This window comes from Colletes gigas, unplaced genomic scaffold (assembly GCF_013123115.1).
Source record: "Colletes gigas isolate AHSC1104 unplaced genomic scaffold, ASM1312311v1 Colletes_gigas_Sc00003, whole genome shotgun sequence".
Lineage (NCBI taxonomy): Eukaryota > Metazoa > Arthropoda > Insecta > Hymenoptera > Colletidae > Colletes > Colletes gigas.
In genome coordinates, this window is record NW_025106632.1 from 1,221,298 (window position 1) to 1,244,126 (window position 22,829).

At 50.7% G+C, this 22,829-nt stretch overlaps 1 protein-coding gene across 2 annotated transcripts; it reads right to left on the reverse strand.

Moving 5' to 3' along the window:
* Window positions 1-5,025: 5,025 nt before the first annotated feature.
* On the reverse strand, window positions 5,026-22,346 carry LOC122404467 (nuclear hormone receptor E75-like). 2 transcript variants are annotated; one of them, XM_043408420.1, is made up of 5 exons: window positions 22,103-22,346; window positions 21,689-21,777; window positions 13,236-13,380; window positions 9,624-9,865; window positions 5,026-9,314 (listed from the first exon to the last, which is right to left on the reverse strand). In XM_043408420.1, the coding sequence occupies exons 1-5, from the start codon at window positions 22,344-22,346 to the stop codon at window positions 7,308-7,310; spliced, it is 2,727 nt and encodes a 908-aa protein (XP_043264355.1). In that variant the 3' UTR covers window positions 5,026-7,307. The 2 variants fall into 2 exon arrangements, with proteins under 2 accessions (XP_043264355.1, XP_043264356.1); XM_043408421.1 differs by lacking the exons at window positions 13,236-13,380; window positions 21,689-21,777; window positions 22,103-22,346 and adding an exon at window positions 10,390-10,837.
* Window positions 22,347-22,829: the final 483 nt, after the last annotated feature.

Genomic DNA, 22,829 nt, shown 5'->3' on the forward strand with positions numbered 1-22,829 from the left:
TCGTAGGGACGCACAGTGGGGTGTTTGCCCCGAAAAGTTAGACATAAGACGATTATACTAATTTGATGTATATGCTATAATATTTTTACTGCCTGAGGTAGTCGAATATGTGAGGAACATTGTATCAACATTCATCAACTGCTGTGCTTCTACCTTAACCATTCTCTGAAACACTGTTCACTTATTAGCAATTTTTACATGTTTCAAAGAAGTTGTATAAACTTTTCCATTATGGAAGCTTTTAAGTATACGCCTCTGAACAGGTATTACTTTTTCATCGTATGTGTTTGTATAGTTATTAATATTTGAAGATAGTCAATAATTCAGTGATGTTCTTTACGATTGTTCGACTTCGTTGACGATTTTGTTATACTTCAGGGTGAGTCCCAGTGATCGTTTTTGTGTCATTACATTTTCTAAAGGTTTGTGATCACGATCTAAGAAAAATTGGTTCCGGATTCGCTCGATTTCAAGTTTCATAGCGAATTTAGTAACGCGGAAGTCGAAAGTAGTGGCATTCACCGGGCTTTCATAAGGTATTAAGGAACTCTTCGAAGAAATAGTTTAGATTATAGCTGAAAAAGATGCTTATATTATGCTGTAGCTAAGCCTTAGACTAAATCCTCTACCCTAATTTTTCGACGAAATTAAGAAGTTCCAAACCGTTCTGAAAAAATTATTTCTAGTTGTGGGAGTCCATTACAATCATTTTTGGTGAATAGACAAACCCCCGAAATCCTACCCATTTTCGAGAAAAAAATTCGTGAGTTGTGAAATTTTTCGACGAAAAAAAAAAATTTCAAATCGTTCTAAAAAAATTATCTTTAATTGCAGGGGTCAATTACAATCATTTTTGGTGAATAGACATACCCTCAAAATCCTACCCACTTTCGAGAAAAAAAATTCGAAAGGTGTGGAATTTTTTGATGAAATTAAAAAATTTCAAATCGTTCTGAAAAAATTATTTCTAATTGTGGGAGATCATTACAATCATTTTTGGTGAATAGATATACCCCTGAAATCCTACCCACTTTTGAGAAAAAAATTCGAAAGGTGTGAAATTTTGTGATGAAATTAAAAAATTTCAAATCGTTCTAAAAAAATTATCTTTAATTACGGGGGTCAATAACAATCATTTTTGGTGAATAGACATACCCCCGAAATCCTACCCACTTTCGACACAAAAATTCGAGAGGTATGAAATTTTTCGGCGAAATTAAAAAATTTCAAATCGATCTAAAAAAATTATTTCTAGTTGTGGGAGTCCATTACAATCATTTTTGGTGAATAGACACACCCCTGAAAGCCTAACCATTTTCGAGAAAAAAATTCTTTATCGAAAATATACTGTGTGGGCAAAAATGTTTCGCCGAAATTTCATGCGTATGTTTAAAAAATCATAATAATTAAATTGACACGATATAGTTTCTATCCAGAATATTTTATTGCGAAATTTTTCTGTAATTAGTAACTATGCGTTTACATTTCCTAGCCGTTTTAGAGGTTACTCCGTATCTATGGTCAGTTTCCCTATGAGTCTAAAAACGTTGCAGGAACATCATTCGAAAGTCAAATAGCGAATGGATAAACTAGTCCACAGCGCTTGAAACATGAATGTAAATCGGTGGACGCGTAAACATGTCCACTGCGTTGAAAGGTTAAACCGATATGTAGTTCACGACGGTCGTCGATAACCGATACAGTTAAGTATAACCAAGTCGATGCAAAATCAATTGGCCGTTCAAGGTCTCTCCCCTCCCTCGTAAATCCTGCTACGAACGTATCGCGATCCCCATTTTAGGGGTATGGTCTGGCGAATCGACGCGTTAAGTAGGAAAAATCTAGATCCGGATGCAAAAATAGAAATGACGATAACAATCGAACGCGTCGAAATAATCCCAGCGCACCGTCAAGATAATTATGACGTTCGCTCCGCCTACGTTCAAATTTCCCACCCCCCCCAATTTTCCCTGGATGCGCGTGGAAGCTTAATACCGGAATGCACCATATAATGCAACGGTAGCAGAGGAGCCAGACGTGGGCGAGGGGAATCAAAGAGGGAAAGTTCACGATAGGGGACGGAGAGGTGAGACAGGTTGCGTGGCAACCAACGCCCACGAAATGCCACGCGCCACCATCCGCCGCACGAATTTTCTCCTGGTTGTTAAATAGCATCGCCTTGTCGGATTCTATGAACGCGAAGTAAGGCAACCCTTCGCGGGCCAATTATGCAACCGTGGATGCGCTTCTGCGTCGCGCCCGCGCGATCCACCTGCTCCCTCGGTATTACGAAGCCCCTGTTTACTCGTTCGGTTTCGAACATTTTTCATCGAGTTTCTCAAATTTACAATACTCTGCTCGGTACGATATATTCACGAGATGCAATATTTCAATTTTTATACAAATTGGGCGAATAAGGTGTCATCGAGCATCTTGGTTAGGGACATATTTTCAAATTCAAGTACTCAAGTATTTTTAACACTTTGACTGCCACGTCATCCATATACGAGCGACAGAGGATTTTCCACTGTGAAACTAGAAAAATTAATTCTCAAGCAGACACGTCGAGGGGGAAAATTTGGATAGGATTTATGAATTTTACCGAACTTGCAAAAATAAGGTTATGCAGTTTATAATGGTTTAAAATCAAAATTTTGGTCTTGCAGAGAATTGCACGGTTTTCATCTGGCAGTGAACGTGTTAAAAAGAGTCTTGTATTTTAGAAATGTTTGTAAAAATTCTTTGTCGATTGACTTTGATTGCTACTCTAAACCTCATTATGCTGCAATCAATTAACTCCCATGACTCATTTATTTGCGGTATTAATACGAAAGTTACCTTCGCCGCTTTCACGCGATTCGAATAAAAGGGTTGACTTTGCAATCACGCGAATATGTGCAAATTCATTCGATTTCACTACAATATTTCTGCATATTTAACGACTGTTCTTGCATCTATTAAAACCTGACTGCTTTATCAATATTTCTGGACTTTCATAAAAATATTATACACTTTGTTTATCCTGATATCTGACGATAGTTTTTAATTGACCATCTCTGAGATCAAGACACACGTACAACTTTAAATCACTATTAACCCCTTAAGTCTCCTGAGTCTGACTGCTTTGAAAAAGGATATTTGTTTAATCTAACGGTTTAAGGGATGATAATATTTGTTTTCTTTCAAATTATGGATACAACATTGTAATTAACAAAAACCGCATTTTTAGAAACGAATCCAATAAAGAAAACTGATCATTCTTGGTTAACTCGAAAAATATGATCGTTAAGGGGTCAAGTAAATATTTGATGCGGGAGAAAAATTAATCTAATCAACGCTACAACTATTTCTCCCAATACTTACCAATATTTCCAGAATATTTATCAATCTTCGGGCAGTAGTTTTTCTATGATTGGAAAACAAAAAATCGTTTTCAGCGGTTCGAAGCTCGTTCATTAGCGAGTCGAGTTTAAACCAATTTTCGAAATGCAATCGCCTCGCCGTGCTCGAGGAGCATGAAAGGACGACACTGCAGCGTTTCCTGGCTGCCCTCGACTGTTAATCATCGGGCAATGGAACTTTACCGCGAACCGATTACACGTTCCTTCGCGCAATCTTCGCTCTGTTTAATTGCACGCGTTAATCGAGTTTCTTTCTGCCCGGTTTACGTTCTTTCATCTAACGAATCGCGAGACACCCTTGCGGGGCGAACAGCGAATCAATTAACTGCAACGACTTTGTTCCCGTAGACAATGGGAGAGGCTGAATTCGTTCGACGGTTCCGAACGTTAACCACGACGCTTCGATCAATTTCTTTCCCCGCTGCATTCTTTATTTTGCGCAAAACCAGTTCCCAGCACCACTTTCGATCGAACTTTCAATTTTTCTCGTTTCTTCCCTCGATACCATCACTTACGACGCCTTTTCTCTGCTTCGACGCCGAAGATTAACACTGGAGTCCGCGTAAAAAGAAGCAGACGATTTTCTAATAAAAAATTTCGATCTATCGATACTCAGAAAAAGAGTGATACTTTTCAAAATTTTCTTCGCTACTTCGAGACATTTACTTTCCAATATTATTTATGGTAGATCGATAGGTTTGTAGAAGATTACGCTTCTTCTATCGAGGGGGATGGATCGGGGGAACGCATAAATAAGAGACATGTTTTATTTTCTGTATAATTCACCAGACAATGTTTATTCAGACGACCTCACAACTCCCAAGCGTACAAAATGACGTGCTCACTGGGCAATATGCGGGGCTGCGTGTTTGTATTCTTGCAATGTAATAGAGTACACTTTCGATATTTTGTTTTTTTTCCATCAATATTATTACTTTTTTTGTCTGCTTGTGTCCTCCTTCTTAATGGATAGAGAAATATATCATACTTTATGTATCGTTTACTATAATAATCATTATGTGTAGTTTATGCATAACAAGTATTACGAATATCAACGCTAGTTCGCTTGCGGGGGGCATCGGGGAAGGGGGGGCGGGCGGGGGGCTTTCGGTTGGGGGGATGTCCTGGGTGGATGAGCGACGGGAAAACTGGACGAATTAGGGGGTTCGAGGGTGGGGGCGAGGTGAGACAAAAGGACGTTTCTGTATTAGCTGATTGTGAACATCGGACTCCGGGGGTTGCACGTATTGATAAACACGTGCAACTTGGAAAGTTCGGGTTAATCTCTATCAGGGGGGGGTGATTGGCTAAATGGCGGAGGAACAGAGGGGACTTTGACTTTGCGGCTGGTGGGACAGCAAGAAGGATTCTACACGGAGTCGGGAGCGATGAAACGAGTCGAGGGAGAACGGTGATACACAGAGCGTAAAAGGGAATGACTTTTTTTTTCCTCGAGTACAATAAATACACAGAGTGTTCCACTACAAGCTTTGTTCGGGATGTGTTTTCCGAGGGGGTTGGGGATCCGACGGAGCTGCGCTCAAAGTAGCGAGACAACGGTTTTCTGGGTGCCCATTGAGCAATTCTGTTTACATATCTTTTTTTTCTTTTTCTCTCTTTTTCATCGCCATCGCCCTACCGAGTTTTATCCTTTTTGTTCAGCCGTCGAACAGTGATTCTCGGCTCGCTGGGTATCGCAATGCCACACGCGTTTTCGTCCTCTAGTCGCACGTGCGCGCGCACTCGTGTACGCGTGTGTGTGTGTGTGTGTGTGTGCGCGTGTGTGTTTGTTTCTCGCGTTCGAGGGTGGGGAGCGGGGTCGTTACATATCTTTTTTTTTTTCATTTTTATCTTCCACGGATTGTATTTTGCGTTTCTCTCCCGGCTGTACTACGGGGAGCGAAAAGGGGGGGGGGGCGGGGCGGGCGTCTCAACAACACGTCGGCGGCGGCCCGCCGCGTTATCTTCGTTTCCTGTTTTTTCCTTTCTCTCGTTACCTCTTTCTCGCCGAGTGTATCTTTTCTCGTCAGCAAACCAAGACAAAAAAAAACCAGAAGAAAAAAAATCTCGTCCACTCGCGCGGCTTCTACGACCTAGTCTTACGAATTTACTATTTACATTTCTGCGCCGTACGCCGATTCTAACGAAGTTGCACGCGACTCCTCTCTCTCTCTCTCTCTCTCTCTCAATATCCTTTTCTCTTTCTCTTTCACTCGCACGCGCACGCTCTCTCACACACCGTTGACTCTAGTCTCGTACTTTTTTCTTTCTCTCATCCGTTACGCCACACGCGACGTGTCTGTGTTGTCGCGGTGTTTTGGCTAAAAAAAAAAAAGAGAAGAAAAGAACAGACAAACACGGGGTCTCTGTGTCTGTACAATACCTAAGGTTCTTTTCGCGACGCGAATCAGAATAATCGGATAGACCGTGTTTTGGTTCTCGGGTCGTTCGCCCGAAGACGAGAAGCACGACACCGCGGGTTTACGTGATAAAAGGTACGGTTGATTGCAAACTCTCGGAGGCCGCGGCGGGCCGGGTCAGTCTCATTATTATTAAAATATCGCGATCGTTCTCGCTGGCTCTGACTCTGTGCTTTTCGTTCGAACGTGATCGATCGAAAAGCCGGGTTTTTTTTCTTTTTCGTCATTTTCGTACATACATACAGGGTATTCGATCACCTCTGGGGAAAATTTTTATAGAAAATTCTAGAGGCCAAAACGAGACGAAAATCAAGAATACTTCGCCTGTGGAATAGTGGTTCTCACTCAACATGAGAAAATCTACTTACTGACTCATCGACAGCCTTACAGTTTTCTGAGCGAGAACCACTATCAGCTTTAAAACGTTGATAACTTGTTAACGAAGCCTCCATCAAAAAATTGGTATTCTTGATTTTCCTCTTATTTTGGTCCCTACAAGCTCCCATTAAAATGTTTCCCAGGTGTGGACGAACATCCTGTATATATATGTTTTTTGCTTTTTTTCTCTCTGTAGCTCGTTTGCTGCGATTTTTCCCCGACTCACTTGCACAAGCACGCTCACGCGTTTTCCATTCGTTCTTGTTCCTGGTCGATCGTCACGCACACCCACTCGCACTCTCTCACTCGTGTTTTCTTTCCCTACGCGCACATACACAAGATGATAACTTTTACGATTATTATACCTTACACATGTTACAATAATATTAATTACTTTTTTATTATATTCAATAATTATAGTAGAGTAAGATGATCGATGAATGAGGTGGAGACTGTACAGGATGCGCGATTTCCATGATTATCACATGTAGATAGATTATTAATTTCTGTAACATTCAATCATTCTTGTCTTACTGTTTCCTCCTTGTTTACCCTTGATCGATAACGTTATCTTTCTAGATCGTCCAAACACCCCAGACGGATCTCCGTCACGTGTTATCGTCGATGCTCTGGTGGTAGACGGGTAATCGGGCAGGTAGATCCCTTTCGGTGAACAGGTAAATCCCTACACGGCACTCGTTTGCTACCGGAACGGCACTTACTCGTCTCAAAGAGTCCCGGTTCCCGTTCGATCCGTCCTTCGGTTTCACCACACCATTTTGGAGAACAGAAATATATTCTTCATAAATACGACACGGAGCGGTGTCCGCGAAGGAGGTCTGGACGTTCGGTTTTTTTTCCGCCACCTCCCACCGTCTCTCCGATAGTGTCTCGCGCAATTATCGATTAATAGTTTAAATTAATAAATTATTTGGTTTATCACGCGCTCAGAGCGTCCTGGCACTTTCATACTTGTTCCTTCGTCGAAATGAAGTGTCCTCCCCAACCGCGCGGTTACGCGACACGCGGATCGCGGACGTTACTCGCGCCGTACGGCGTCCCCGACGCGTCCCGCGTCGCGGTGATCGTTGCCAGCCGCGCGAGACCACTACGCCTCGAGGGACAGGGCTTTGCACGGTCCTACCAGCGGCCTCGGCGACGGGGACGGCGACTTCTTCGACAGATTCAACGGCTGCTGGCTGTCGGCGATGTCCACCTGCAGCTCCATCATGTTGCTGGGGCAGCCGGACAGCATCAACGTCGCTGCCGCCGTACTCGAGGTGGGCCTTGGACTCGTGCTCGTACTACTCGTCGCCGCCGCGGACAGGTACCTGGGTGACGAGGCGGGCGAGTTCCCGAGCATGAGGTAGTCCGAGGAAGACTGCTGTTGCTGTTGCTGCTGCTGCTGCTGCTGTTGCTGTTGCTGTTGTTGCTGCCGGGCGCCGGTCGTCGTCGTGATCACGGACGTGGCCGGCCACCGGGTCGTCGAGTAGCTGCTGGTGGCGCACTGCAAGAGGCCCTGGGTACCCTGGGGCGAGCGCGCGGTGATGGTGGTCGTCGAGGCGCACTGCTCCGCGGGCGACGGCGAGACCGCCGGCGACCTGGGGCTGCCCTCGCCGCGCATTATGTAATTGTGGATGATGTCCGTGCGCTTCATCTGCTCGGCGGTCATCCGCGGACCCTCCATCAGGCTCCTGGCCAGGGTGGAGTGGGTGCTGCTCAGCAGACTGGCCGTCTGCGGGCACTGGGGCGCCATCTGGTTCGAGGGACTTCTAGCCGGCGGCGAGGTCAGGTGCAGGTGGAGCTGGGATTGCGCGTGCTGCACGATCACGGCCGGCTCGGCCTCCGCGCTGTCCTTTTGACGGAGAGCGCGGAACTTCTTGTGAGGCTTGTACGCCTCGTCCATCAGTGAGTTCGCGTCGTAAAGCGGCGGCGCTTGCAGCACCCGTTTCAGCACCGGCATGTCCTCGACTTCCTTGTCCTCCGAGCGGGGGCTCGAGCAGACGGAGGTCGGCGCGCTGCTGGCGCTGCTGCTCGCCGGCTTGTCCGGCTTCTCCGTGCCGGACTCGATCCCGCTGTCGCTGGGCGAGTCCAGTTTACGGAACCGCGGGCACTGGGGCGGCTGGGACGTCTTGGAGAGGGACGCGCGATGAAGCTCGTCGTCGCCAGAGCTCGTGCTGCCGGAGTTCGCCCGCCGACGATGGGGACAGAGACCGCCGGCCAGAGTGGCGGCAAGCAGGGGCGCGCTCGTCGCGTGATGTCCGCTAGGGGGAGCCACCAGGTGGTACTCGGTCAGTGAGGCGACCTCGCCGCTGCAGGTGCTCTCGGTGCTCGAAACGCTGCCCAACGGGCTCTTTACGGCCTCGTCCAGGGTAACGTCCGAGGCGGAGCCCCAGGACGCCGGTGGTTCCTCTTCCATCGGCCAATGCTGCTGCTGCTGCGGTTGCTGGGCGTTCATCGCGTGTTGCGTTTGCTGCTGCTGTTGCTGCTGCTGTTGCTGCTGCTGGGCCTGCATCTGCTGCTGTTGCTCGGTCATCTTGAACGCCAGCAGCTTCTCCGAATGGAGGGTGTTCAGGGTCCTCAGGTCGGGTATCTTCTTCAGAAGCTCCCTCAGGATGTCCGGATGCTGGGGATGGTTCTGTGCCAGCACTGTCTGAAGAGCGTTTCGCAGCTTGTTGTGCATACGCTCGACCAGCTCGGTGTTGCGCAGCCCCGGCCTGTCCGCGGCGATCACCACCACCGAACAGAACAGACCCAGCTCGGCGTCCGACAGTCGCAGGGAGTTCACCCTCTCGGCGAAATCGAACATCGAGTCCATCAGGAATCTCGCGTTGCTGCTATTGTGGATGGATTCCCGTTTGAGCACTTGGCCGTTCAAGCATATCATGCTGTTCGTCTGGGCGTCGAACATGCAGGCCAGTCGGACGAGCAGCACCTCGAACACGCCGGCCTTGAGCAGCGTGACCTGGTCGTCCTGAGCCAGCAGGCTGAATCCAGGAATGCGTTTCGCGAATTCCACCACGCCGCGGATCGCCGGCGAGAACCTCTTCGAGAAATCTTGGAGCAGCTCTTGCTGGCCAGTCAACGGTTGAGGGTTAGGGTTCAGGGGGCATGCCTGCAACAGAAGGAAGAGAACGTCGCGTTGAGAACGAGTGGCGTCGAAGGTCGTCGACGTCGTCGTCTCGCAACGCCGTGTGCCAGACGCACTCTCGGCTTCCTCGTTTCGCGGCTTCTCGAGGACGACTGGTCTCGATTTCCGCGTAAAACCGACGATTCTCCAAGGCCCGGTTCGCGCTGACGCAAGCGAGCGTAAAAATGAACTTTCAAAATAACGGCGACGGACGCGAGCAAAAAAATAAAGGAAAAAAAAGAAAAGAAAAGGCGTAAATGTAAGATAAATACGCATCGTGTGTGCGATACTCACCAAGGTTGGCGGACACGCGGTGTAGTTAGGAGTCTCTCGGGCTCGTACGAGGATCGGAGCCACTTTGTCTCTGGTGAAATCGCATGTGTCGAGGTGGGCTTGCACAACGGTGGCCAAGAGCCGTTGCTCGTCCTCCAGCTCGGCGGCTACTGCCTTCTCTTGAGAACGGCTGTGGGAGCTTTGCTGCATGGCAGCCAGAATCCTGGCCTTCTCGCGCTTGGGCACACGGCCGAATCGCACCGCTATAAGCAGAAACGGATGTCCGATGGTTAGACGGGAAGAGCAAGTTCGGTCAGTGGTAAGCAGAACGAAGGACGCGTCGATGAATAGTTAATGCGATCAATGGATGAATCATGCAACGGACACGGCGGCGTATCGCTCGGGGGCGACCTTCGGGCGCATCGGTACTCGCGTGCGTCGCTTCGATCCGTGGACGCGGAAAAAGAAGGCACGCGTCCGCGGGACTCGGGTCTCCACGGTCGTCGAGCACCTCCCGTTCAAACTTATCACCGCACCAGATACGCGCCGTCGTTCGTTCGTTCGTTCGTTCGGGCCAGGGAAAAAAAATCGAGAGGGGAAAGCGCACGACTTTCTCGCGCGAGAAATGAAAGTGCGGCTTGGCTGGCCGGCCTCCTCGTGCTACGAATCCACCGATAGAAAGTCAACCGCGCAGCGCGGAGGGTGAAAAAGGGAACGCGTGCCACGGAACACCACCGTAAAAAAAAACGCGAACGAAGGGTTGCTTTTATCCCCACTGGACACCTACGTGCATTATGATAGTTGACAACTCCGTTGAGGATTCCCTTCAGTATAGGTAACTCGTCTCCCATGACGGTCGAGGAAAACGCGCGGTTCTTAACTGCGCTCCCCTGTGCGGTGCGTGTCTTCGAATCGAACTGCACAGCGCACGAAAACTATTTTCCCATAGGCACAATCACTACCGGTCGTCGTAGCCCGGAACCTCGTATGGCGCACCATACGCGACCGATCTCTCGTAACCCGGTCTGATTATTTTTTTTTTTTTTATTATCTGTCTTCTCGCTCGGTGGTATCCTCGCGACGGATTCTGCTTCCGTTTCACGGCTGACTCGTTGTCCCGCAAGTCACTCCAGATCGTATAGTGCGGCGTGCACGGCGCGCCGCCAGACACACGGCTGCTTCGCGAGTTCAAGAAAGGAGCGCGACAGTACGACGCGTGCAGACGCGAGACAGCATCACCGCCGACTGAGTGATGTTCCGCGGGTTGCGTTCAACAGCCCCTCCACTTATTCAGCCATCAACGACTCCCACCACCGGCCACGATTGTGGCCTTTGCCGAGCCTTTGGCCTTGAACTTGGTTTCAGCGACAGCCGCACGAGGCGTACCGCCGACCTATATATACTATATAGCGAGCGAATGTACGCGCCGAGCGTGGCGACCAGCGCGCACACGGGAAGAGAGGGTGTGCGTACCTGTGTGGAACACTGTCGCGCGTGTGTGCGCGCGCGCGCGCTCGTCACTCTGTGTGTTCGTGCTTGAATACGACAGAGAAAAAGGAAAGAGACCGAGAACGAGCGCGCAAGAGAGAGAGAGAGAGAGAGAGAGAGATATGACAGAGATCTCGTTGCCAGAGGTGACTCTCCTGTGCGCAGATGCAAACTTCCTTTGCCGGGGGTAAGTTACCCTCGACGACCTTGAGCAACCCCTCGCTCTGGCTATTTGCCCTGTCGCCAGCTGCCGTCGAACGACTTATCCGTTCACGGACGATCGATCTCTCCGTCGCCGGATATCGTATTCTCTCTCTCGATGGGATTAACTCTGTCGACTGCACGGCATTCGATTCTTTGCTCGAGTGTGTGGTCTGGGTCATCGTAACGCGAGCTACTCGAATCAAATACAAACGTTGTCGTTAAAGACATACTACTTTTAGGATGCATATCATCGAATCTCTGATTCTATTCTTCTAACGCTAATATCCCTGGTTCGTTTCTAATCGTATCGTGAAACGACTCGAATCAGCTCGATCGACGATCGTAGACGGAACGAAGTCGCAACCGTGGCAGCAGGTACCTCGCGGGTGTCCAGCCGCAAATTGCGTGGCGGCCAAGTGAGGCGCATCGGTTTGGCGGGACGGCTGGAGAGGAGCATGCGCCCGAGAGCCAGGTGGCTCGACGCGAGAAAGGGGAAGCCTCGCGCGCGGCGGAGAGGCTCGCGGGGAACCGGAGTGGGGGCTCGAATGCGATCGCGAAGGGAACGAAGTTCGCGAGGTCTCCGCGCGTAACGTAGCGCCACGCGACGGCGCGTTGTCGCTCCGCGCGCACTGGTGGGGGAAGCTTCTCGACGAGGAGATCGAGCGACACGGAGTGGGGGCGCGAGGGAGATGATCGCGACAGTGTACTCGGCTGGGAAAGGAGGGGGGAGCGTGGAAGGAGGTGGAAGGGTCACCGGCTACGTAGCGGCGAGTAGCGGTACTCTTTCTACGGACGTCGAGCCGCATGCAAGTCGAGCAATGCCCGACTATTGACCCCGTGGAGTCCACGTTGCCATCGTAGGGACTTGCTTCGCGAACTTTTACTATATTTGTCCGAACGGGACACGCTCGATTCTTAATTAATCGGCTCGTTATCTTTCGAATGGTACAAACAAACGTAACGGATACTTGAAATGTAACAAAATTTTGTTTTTAATATTTTAATCGAAATTAAATCTTTGATGCAAGAATTCCGTCGAGAGGGAACGTATCGCAAAAAGAGCGACCAAGCAAGATCGGAAGGAGTAACGCGTCGTATTAGGTCAGACGTTTTAGTCAGCCTCCGTAAGGTCGCGACTACGCGAAAAAGGCTCGTCGCTGTCCACATTCTACTTGCTCGCAGCGTTACATTCCCCTTAACATAGGATATCTCTCTCTCTCTGTCTCTCTTTCTGTCTGCGATACGTTACGGCCGATTTAGCATCGCAAGTGGATAGGGACGTTTATAGATCAGACCGAAGTAGTCGCATCCAAGGCGAACGTAGACCAGCCGATGCGGCCGGGTCGTTGACCCCGGGAGGTCCGCGCGTCGATCGAATCACCTCTCGCGGGTTTCGCGGCGAAAGAGGTCAACGGGAGGGATCGGGCCGATGTTTCGAAAAGAAAGCAAGCTCGTCGAGGCTCGATCGGGGGATAATCGTGGCTGCTTTCTCAAACGGCGAACTGGCCACTTTCGCCCATTGCGACACTCTTGCCGTGTCGCGGGGAGCAGCGTTACGCAAACGGTCAATGACCTGGCACTCTAGATTTTAGAAACTACTCTTTCGGAGAAATGTGTTACACGGCGATCGTGTGTCCCAGGGAAAGCGCGGCTACGCGGTGCGGTAATAAGTTTTTTCGCTCGCGAATTTTTTTGCGCGACTTTGACTCCGCGCGGAAACAACAAGATGTAGAGTGAAAAATGTAGCGAGGTGGAAAAATCGTGCCGAACGATCGGGCAAAGCGCAGAGAGCTCGCAAGAACGAATCTAGAAAGTACCATGCGTTTAAGTAAATACTTCTCGACTCTGGTCAATGGATGACGTCGCGTAACGTACTCTTGACGAGCTCCCGACTGCGCCTCCGCGTAAGAGAGGAAAATAGTAAACGTCGAAAAGACTCACCATCACGACTCATGCCGACGGCGATGCACTTCTTGAGGCGACAATACTGGCAACGGTTCCTGTTGATTCGCAGGATGCTGCACTGCTGGTTCTTGGTGCAAGGCCGATACTGAATCTTCTGCTGAATGCTCCGCCGGAAGAATCCCTGCGAATCACCAACGAAACCCTCGTCAGTCTGACCGTCACTGTCTGATGAGGACCCCGACGAGCAATTGGTCCCCGTGCGCGGGGTGGCCAGGTCACATTCGCACAAACACCCCATTAATTCACCTGGGCCAATAATTGTGTGTCGCGGTTGCCAATGACGGGTGTTGATCGTAAAACGAGGGTCGCGTGCCTCTCGCACGCCGCACTGGGCCTTTGGTTCTCCGACCGATCGGTCCGGCGGAACGATCTCTGTGCGTCGAACAAACACGGGAAACGACGCGGCGCCCGATACGAAACGAACCTTGTCACAGTTTCTCGAACCTCACTGATAAAGTTCCACGCTCGTCCCGGAACCATCAAACTCACCAACGAACCGACCGTAACTGTTCCTCCGTAGGATCGTGCAAGTCGAGAAACGCGAGTTTCGTCCAGAGGGGGGTAGAGGGAGGCAAAGAAGCGACCGTTTGTATCGGAGCTTGGCTGTGGACTGGCTCTTTCTAGCACAGAGAGCATAGAGCATCGGCACATTGCCTCTGGCTCGTCGAGGTGGGGGACACTCTGACCCAATTCCCGGACGTTCACCCGCAGTTCACCGCGTGAAAGTGAGAGTCCCCCTTGCGCGCACTGGCGGTCCGCGTCTCGCTCTCTCGCTCTGTCCGTCTCCGTTCCGCCGCCTGACCCGTTCGCGCGCGCTGGCAAACCCTCTGTATCGCGGTCTTCGTCGGGCGAACGGACCGCGCGACCATAGAGGCTCGCGCGCGCTTCGAGCGCTCTACTAACGGGTTCCTTCCCTCCTCCCCCCCCGACGCGTTCTGCAAGGAACCACCCTCCCGGAGTGTCCCGCCCTACCCTCGCCTCCTATTCTCGATACCTCGACCCCTCTGACAGCCACGAATAAACGCGGGAAGCGGGAAACCCCCCTTTCGCCACTTTCGTGCCACGGACCGACAGTTTTTTGGGGCTTGTTTGCTTTTCGAGAACGACGATTCCTCTTTGCTGTTCCAGGTGAACGACCTCCGTCCTCGACCGATGGTTGCTTAACCCGAATCGAGTGCCCGTAGTTCCATTTTCTCGCCCACTTCTACGCCCCGAACTAAAAAACAATGACCGATCGATCGAAGAGTACGAAACACCGTCGAATCCGTTTATCGTCACGCGTACGTTTCTCGCCGTCGGGGTGTTTTTTTTTTCACGCGGTAGCGCCGCTAATTGAGAATGGCAAAGGAGGTAGGTCAGGGCGGAGGAACTTCCCGGCCCCGTATCGGTCAACGACCTCGCGGCTCGGTTACGTAACGAACGACGCGTGGAACGTCGTCGTTCGTGCCGTTCGTTCGTCGTCGTCGTCGTGCTCGTCGTCGCGTATCTTCACCGCGATGTCAGCGGGCGCAGGCGCGCGCGTGTATGCACGTATGCGTACGGAATTGGCGACACTCGTCGTCAAGTGACTCTCTCGTGACGTCAGACACGCGACCTCGCCTACCTCAACTTCGTGCACAGCCCGAGACGAGAGAACGATGTACCGTTGCACCTCCGCGCCCGGCCTGTCAATCGGTGCACGCGTTCGATGCAAGTCAATGAACTGTCAGCGTTGCCAATGTTAAGCTCTCCTATCGCCGTCCGTTTCCGTTTCTAATTCTTTCTTACGATCCTGCCCGCCACGGGGTTTCTTTTCAAAAACTGACACCCACGACTTTACTATTTCCAAACGAAGTTTAGTTAAGTTTCGAGAATAAAATTTCGAGTTTCGTAAATATATTCTGGTTATGACTTTGAAGTACTTAAAATTCCTACAGTGAACTACTGGAACTGGAGGTCAACGGAAAATATACGTTTAATATTAAAATTATTCGATGAACCCCTATTCGTTGTTGTTGTTTCAAATTAAGTGGTCTAGTCGCGTCTAAGGAAAGATTACGGAAACTATACGAAAGAACTAAGTATACCCATATTAAAATTATTCGATAAACTTCGTTGTTGATGTTTTAAATTAAGTAGTAGTTTAGTCTCGTCTAAAGAAAGATTAGCCACCAACGACTGCACCGGGACGCGTTATTAATTTTTTATTAATCGAGGAGCAATGGAATTCATCAACCGTGTATTTATATCGTATATTTTCGGCGGACCATTAATAATTTCGCGTCGACGAACTGTAATTAAAGATCGAAATCTTACGATGATTTTATTATCCCGTCTCTGGCTGCGATTATTTCCCGCTGCACGACGACTACCGTGAAAATCACGCAAGCCGCTAAATCACGGACGACAAATTGTTATCGGCCGCGAGCTGGTGTCGCGGATGCCCGGACGAGGCCAGCAACCCCTGTTGAACCCTTTGGTTGGCGGGAATCGGGCAGAGGTGGGACTGGGCTGGTGGGAGGAGGGGGGGGGTAGGATTGTGGGAGAATGCGGTGCATCGATCTCTCAAACCGTGCATTCGCCCTGACGGGCCAGGGGGCGACCACCTTCGCGTGCTGCCTCGACTTACGTTCGCTGGCGCACGCGCCTCCATTGGGTCACATCCACGGAAAGTGCAAACGGATTGCTATCGGAGCCTACGATCCGCCGTGGGAATCGACGGTTCGCCGAAAAATACCGCCCCGGAAAGAACGTTTGAGACCGTGGCGATTGATCCGATTGTACTTTTCAAGAAAACTCTCCGTTCGAACTTCTCTGTTCGTTCTATCGAAGAAGAAATTCTAGCTCACGGATTCTATGATCGTCTGAATTCCCAAATTCTATCGAAATAATCAGAGTCTTTGTAAATACTTCAAATTTTACAGTGGTGATAATTTCCCATTCAAACTACGGTGAATACGTTTTACGTTTGGTAGGGCAAGCCAAAATAAATTTACAGTAAAATCGAGAAGGGGGTGATTCTACCTGAAAAAAACAAATCGAAACTCAAGGAAACATTTTTTCATTCGAGGCTTCGTTTTCGAGATAACCGAGTGTGAAAATTTGTAGCTCTGGTGCGTCTGTCCACGACCCACTGTTTCTACTTACGCTGAACTCTAAATCGTAATCTGTTCCACGCATACTCGATGAGTCTTTAAAGTCGACTTACTGGAAAAGGAGTCCTCGAATGAAAAAATTTTATTCTTATTTTATCTACCTCCACTATCATAACAATTGGCCTATCGAAGACTATTCAAATTTCTGTCGCCGATGGGTACGGTAGAGAGGCAGAAAAGTTCTTGCAAGTAACTGTGACTCGTATCGGGTCAGACGCGTTAATCAGCCTTCGTAAACCTTGTCTACATTCTACTTACTGATGGTGTCGCGTTCCCCTTAAGCCCGGTCTTTCTCGAGTAGTTCTGGCGGATCGATCCGAAAACGGGACCTTCCGGCGCGCGTCTTTGGTCGAAAATTTCGAGTGGTACGAGGCGGACGTCGGAATCGCGGGACACTGGGCGACCGTCATCCCTTTTAACGCGCAGATTCCACGCGTCCAACAACCCCGGGCGGCGATGCTTGCCGCGAGTCACGTTCACCGGTTCGCTTTTATTTTCCGCGAAAGGAGCGAGTTCGGCGACGGTGCGGGTTTCGCGTGCATGTGTATCGGTGTGGCACTTACACGCGCGACGGGAGCCACACACGGGGCAAACGTGTACACGAGAGCGCGTACAGAGATGTAGGTAAGGAGAGTGTGGGATATACACACGACGTGGTCGCGGGGCCAACGACCGGAGCGCGCGATTGCATCGATGGTGGGGGGTTGTCGAGCGGTCCGGAGGGGGCGGTAGGGGAAGGTGAATGTATCTGCTCCCACGGGCGTTGGGCGAGAGGGGAGGGGGAACGAAGACGGAATACGAACGAGCGAGAAGGAGAGCACGGGAGGCGACAAAGAGGGACCGAAAGGCGAAGAGCGAGAAAGAGAAAGAGAGGGATCCGTCGAGCAATACCGACGGGGGTTGAGGGAGGGAAACAAGAGGGGGAGGAGAGGACAGGACACGAAACGGAGTAACGGTGACGTACATAATGCGCGCGCCCGTCCCGGCGCATGCGCCACGATAGCTCTACGCTCCGCTCGGGGGCATTAACCGCTCGCGCGTACTCGCTCGCTCCGACGCGCACCTACGACCCCAAGAATTCGCTGCTCGCTCTGCTCCCCGGACGCCGATGTATCGGTCAAGTCGATCGCCGAGGTCAGAGATGCTGATCGCCCGCGCCCGTTTAATCCGCGCGACGCGCGAAAACCACACACACCCGCCCGCCAATCTTATCTAGGTGCGAATTTTTTACGAAAAAATGACGGACAACGAATTTTTATCGATATTTACTAGGTGACTCTTTTACACGAAATTCTACTACGCTCAAAATGATTGTACTTTCTTGTTTTGGGGAGCTTATCTTTTACGTAATCTGGTGTACCAAATTAAATTACGTTTCACGTTGAATTTGTTATGTTTCAATAAAATTTTTGTTTTTTGGTAGCTTATTTTTTATGTAATCTAGCGTATCAAATTAAATTACGATTCACGTTGGACTTGTAATGTTTCAATAAAATTTTTATTTTTTTTGGCAGCTTATTTTTTATGTAATCTAGCGTATCAAATTACATTACGATTCACGTTGAATTTCTAATGTTTGAATATAATTTTCAAAATACTTAAGGACGCAATAGAAGTGTAGTATTTATGAACACGAGATTCTGGCAAACTGGCAAACTTGCATAATTAAAAACTTGAAAAGTAATGTTTGTACAAATTTGCACGCAAGAAAATGTGCATATGTAATCGTTTGAGATTCCAACGAAATCGTAATTTTTGAAACCGCGAGAATATATAAAAATGCAGAAAAAACGAGAGTAAGGGATTCTGTAAGCGTGGAGAGGATTTCGAAAATGTACGATAAAACTGAGCGAGTAACTGGGTAAATTCAACAGAAACGAGGAGAAGAAATGGTGCCGTTGGCCGACCAGCTTTAATACTCTCGTTTGACCTCGAACAGTTCGCTGCTCTATTCCCCGGGCATCGATACCAGGGAAGTCGACCGCCGAGGTCACCACTCGAACTATTTTCTATTTCCATCCATACTCGGTATCTCTTACGGATCTCTGATTAGATCTATTAACACCATGCCCGATCAGCGAGACAACGGTTATTTGCGAGACGGTTGGAAATAGTCGATGCAAAAAATACACCATCAACGGAATTCCGACTTTTGAGAATCGAATCGATCGGGTTCACCATTATTCCCTAATTTGTAACAAATACGGTTCCCGGGGAAATCTCCTGGCGGAGTGATTAGATTCGAAACGGTGATTCCGTCGGGTCGGCCCGAAGACGACCGAGCACGACCCAGAGAGAGGATCGTTTCACCCAGTTTCCCGAAAGCGGAGCGAACTCTACGTAGACCAGGGACGGGGGCGAGCGATCATCCACGGAGCCGGGGTGTCGTATTTCACGGGGTGGGTTTATCGGGGCGGCACAGAAGCGTGACGTTCGATTCGGCGCGGCGGGGGCAGTAGCGTTATCTTGAAGCGCTCCCGCTCTGGCCGGCCGGAGATACCGCGTCGAGCGAACACCTACCACGATAATAAGCGGCTGACCCGATTCTAAAGTAGATGCACCGGGGTCAGTAACCCCAACCGAGCACCGAAATACCCGCGCAATCAAATGAAAATGAGATCACGACTCGTTACGACATCAAAAATGACGGTTAGCCGGGAGGGAGGCGGAGGAGGAGAGTCCACGGCGATAGGGGAGGTGGGGAGGTGGGGGGGAAGTGAGAGACGCGGAGGATGCGACGGAGGTGGAGGAACGAGCTAGATGGAGCGGGGGGACAGAGGGGAGGGGAAGGGGTCTAACCCGCGGCGGAAGGGGCACCAGGAGGAGGAGGTAACGTCGTGTGACGTAACTGGCTCGGGGGTCGACGACCGGAGGGTTAATGCACCGGTCGCCTGGTTTCAACCCTCCGGAAAAAGAGTCGACGCGCACCTCCACCGTTGATTGTCCCCGCCCGGGAGATTTACAGAGAGGAACGTCGACGCGAAAATAAAGAGAAAAATCCCTGTTTTTCGTTTCGCGACGCGGTGCTCCTCCACCGAAATTTCAAGGGACCCGTAACCGACGGTTTCGCGCGCGAATCTCGACCCGGAGAACGTTGACCCTGCTCGAACGGTCGACGGAGATTCGGCCGGGATCCCCTTTCGTGGATCCAGCCGCTTATTTAAACGCGACCGGAATATGCCGTGGCTTTTATCGCGCCTTTATCGCGGCCACGCGATCCCGCCAACGAGAATCTCTCGTGCCCGTAAAACTGAGCCCAGGTCAGTGACGCGTGCACGAAAAGTGTCGCGGGGTGCAACGTACCGACGAAATCCGGGCCAACGGTCGAGAGAACCTACTCCTCCCTACGATTCCCGCCATTTTCTAGAGTTACTCGTTCGAAGCAAAGTTAACCCAAAGTTGGAACGTTCACGGAGGACGTGGTATCGTAATTCCTTGAACCTGCGCGAGGGAACGGGGAAAAGTAGCTTGCGAACGGTCGCGGGAGTCGCCATGGCGAAATAGTGCAACAGCAGCGCGACCGAGCGACCCAGTCTTAAAGATACCCAACACTCTTCCGCGTTCTCTTCCCTTTCCACGGTTGCCTCTTCCAGCACCATAAGACGGTCTCTACCGCTAGCGGCTAGGTCACTCGGCGACTACTCGTTCGGCATAGCGCCTGTTACGGCGCTGCGGCCATAAGTTACTAACCCAGTCAACCGGCCCGGGGCTGAGTGGGGGAGCCTAGACGGAAAGCTCGTCGTTTGGTCTCCGTCCAGTTCCTTCTTTCGCGGGGGGGATCGTAAAATAGGACCAGCCAGTCGGGGGTTGAACGCCAGGAAGATCGAGATACTTTCTCTTTCCCGCGGTCGGCCGTCATCATCTCTTTGGGGCTTTTCGGGGATCCCCGCCGGTCCACTCTCTCTTTCCTTTCGTTCTTCTTTCGAGAAACGACCGCCGGGTGCCCGAGAGACCCTTTCGGGGGAAAGTAATTGTCGAAACTGTTGCAACCGTGGCCATCGATCACCGTTTCGATTCGTTTCGAGGAACCGTCAAAAGGAAAGAGAGATCATCGAGTCTCGACGGTCGAGGAGGGTCTGCGAGCGGAGCGGCGATTCACAACATCTGGCAGCGCGGTTCCCCCCACCCACGATCCCTAGTGGAGGCAGTGGAGGTGGCAAAGCGGCCAGGAGTGGGGGCAACATTCTACCACTACTTCGAATTCGCGGCCTGCGGTGTCCCCTACCGTTCGCCTCCTTGAAGTCGCACAATGACGATCACGAGGACGTTGGCCTTCGCGGGACGTAATTATCGGTCTCGAGGAAAACAATTTAAATTCGGTTCGGAGACTTCGCGGGGATTTTCGTCGGCGATCGACGAACACGTTCGGCGAGAACTGGAGCAAATCGATCGTAAAGAATATTTATGGCGAGAGGTTTATTTTCGAGCGGCGAGAGAATAGAGAAACGAGGGAACCTGGACACAGGAAGTCCAACGGACGGATGTGCAGTCTCTGTTACGCGTACCTGTGCAATTTCAAACGCCCCGTGGCGCGGCCACACGAAAACCACCGGACACAAAGCGAAAGGTCCGAGCGTCTACCTGTCCCGGACCCTTCTCACGCGTTTTCCCAATGCCCCGAAGTTTATCGCTCGTCAAAGAATTCCGCCACATTTCTACCTTTCCCGCTACCTTTGCGTAACCGCCCGCGAGGCTATTGTCCCGAGATCGATCATCCTCCACGATTTCCACGAAAAATAAACGAGCTGACCCCGTCGTATCCTGTTCCGTCCGATGCTTCTCGTAAATATTCGCTAATTCGTGGCGCAAATACACGAGTCTCCGGGTATATCACGTGCGTCAGCGGTCGATAAAGATCGACGAAAGAAAAGAGACCTTGGCGAGATTTTTCGTCTACCGGGAGAGGCTGGTCGAGGAGGTAACGTCAAGGATCAGTTGGAAACGTCTCGCGATTTCCGTGTAGACAAGGTCGAGCCCGTGCTCGGTCGATAGCTTCTCCCCCGTAGCCTTGATCGCATCGTACATTCGTATTCAAGCTCCGTTCACTTCCTGGCCACATGGCGTCACGGTTCAACATTTTTTCGATACTTTTCGTCGACGCGTCCCGTTCTTCTTCTCTAATTTCTCCGACGACTACGACGACGAGCGATGAAAAATATCGAAAACGTCGCGGTTACTCGTAACGCGACTCCGTGTGCATAGCAGTCGAGGAAGCAAGAATTGAAAACAGGATCCGTCGAATGTTAAAACGGAGTCGCGTTCGTGCGGATTATCGAGTGGCGAATTTCGACTCACCTTGCATCCCTCGCAGGAGTGTACCCCATAGTGAAAACCGGACGCCTTGTCCCCGCATACGCGACACAACACGGTGGTCCCGTCGAATTCTGCAACACAAGAGAGAAAAAAAAACGTATTACACTTCACTTCGCGGCGGACCGCGAACGTGTTCGCTCTCCACGTGGACGGAGAGCGCGCGTCAGGGAGAAAGGTGGGAGAGAAAGAAGAACACTTTCTCCTCTCTCGCGGCGAGTTACAGCATCGCTGTGTTACAACTTTCTGCTTTCACTCGGCTGTCACGCAGCGCGATCGTTTTTCAGTTCGACGCGGGAATATCCCCCCGGATCGCGATCGTAAATTTAATTCCCCCCCCTCCCCCCCCTCACCTCCCCTTCCCCACGAGAAACCAGTTTTCGATCGGTCGAGTCGTACCTATGTTCAATTCGGGTTCGGGTTTCGCCGACGAGACGGTGGAGTCCATGGTGGGCATGTTCGGGCTGAGATGATGAGGCAACTGGGCCACGTGATAAGCACCGGACATGCTCTGTGAGACGCAAGACATGCGCGAGGCGCCAAACGCGCGCGAACCATGCGACGAGATGCCAGAGATCGGCGATTCCGGTGCCGGTGACGTAGCCGCTGTCGCCTGTGCACTGCTATCCGGCGTCAGAATCATGTTTAACGCGATCGTCGACGCTAAGAAGGAATCCAGGATTTTCTACGATCTTTGATCTACTATCCACTTGGCACGGCACTGCACTGACTGCGAGTCGAGGACCGACATCGGTCCACCGTGTTCCCTTCGATCACTGGACCAAATCACTAACTCACTTGTTCACGTAAAATCGATAAATCCTTCTCTCTCTCTATCAGTCTGTACCGGCTTGGTCGAGCACCAAAGGTTAACCACGTGATAACCAAGGAATTCGAATATCACTGAACGGGAGTCGAGATCCTACCGAAGGCAAGGGCAGGTGCGTTCTGTGGCGAGCGATGGACACCTCCTCCGTGTTATACGCGAGGACGACAACCGGGTGCACACGAGGCGCGAGAGAGGAAGGAACGAACGAAAGAGCGCGGATGGAAGGCAGAAGAGAGAGTGAAAGTAAGTGTTCGCTCGAGGGAGGTTCGCGTTGGTCTGGCTGGAGTTCGGCGCTGC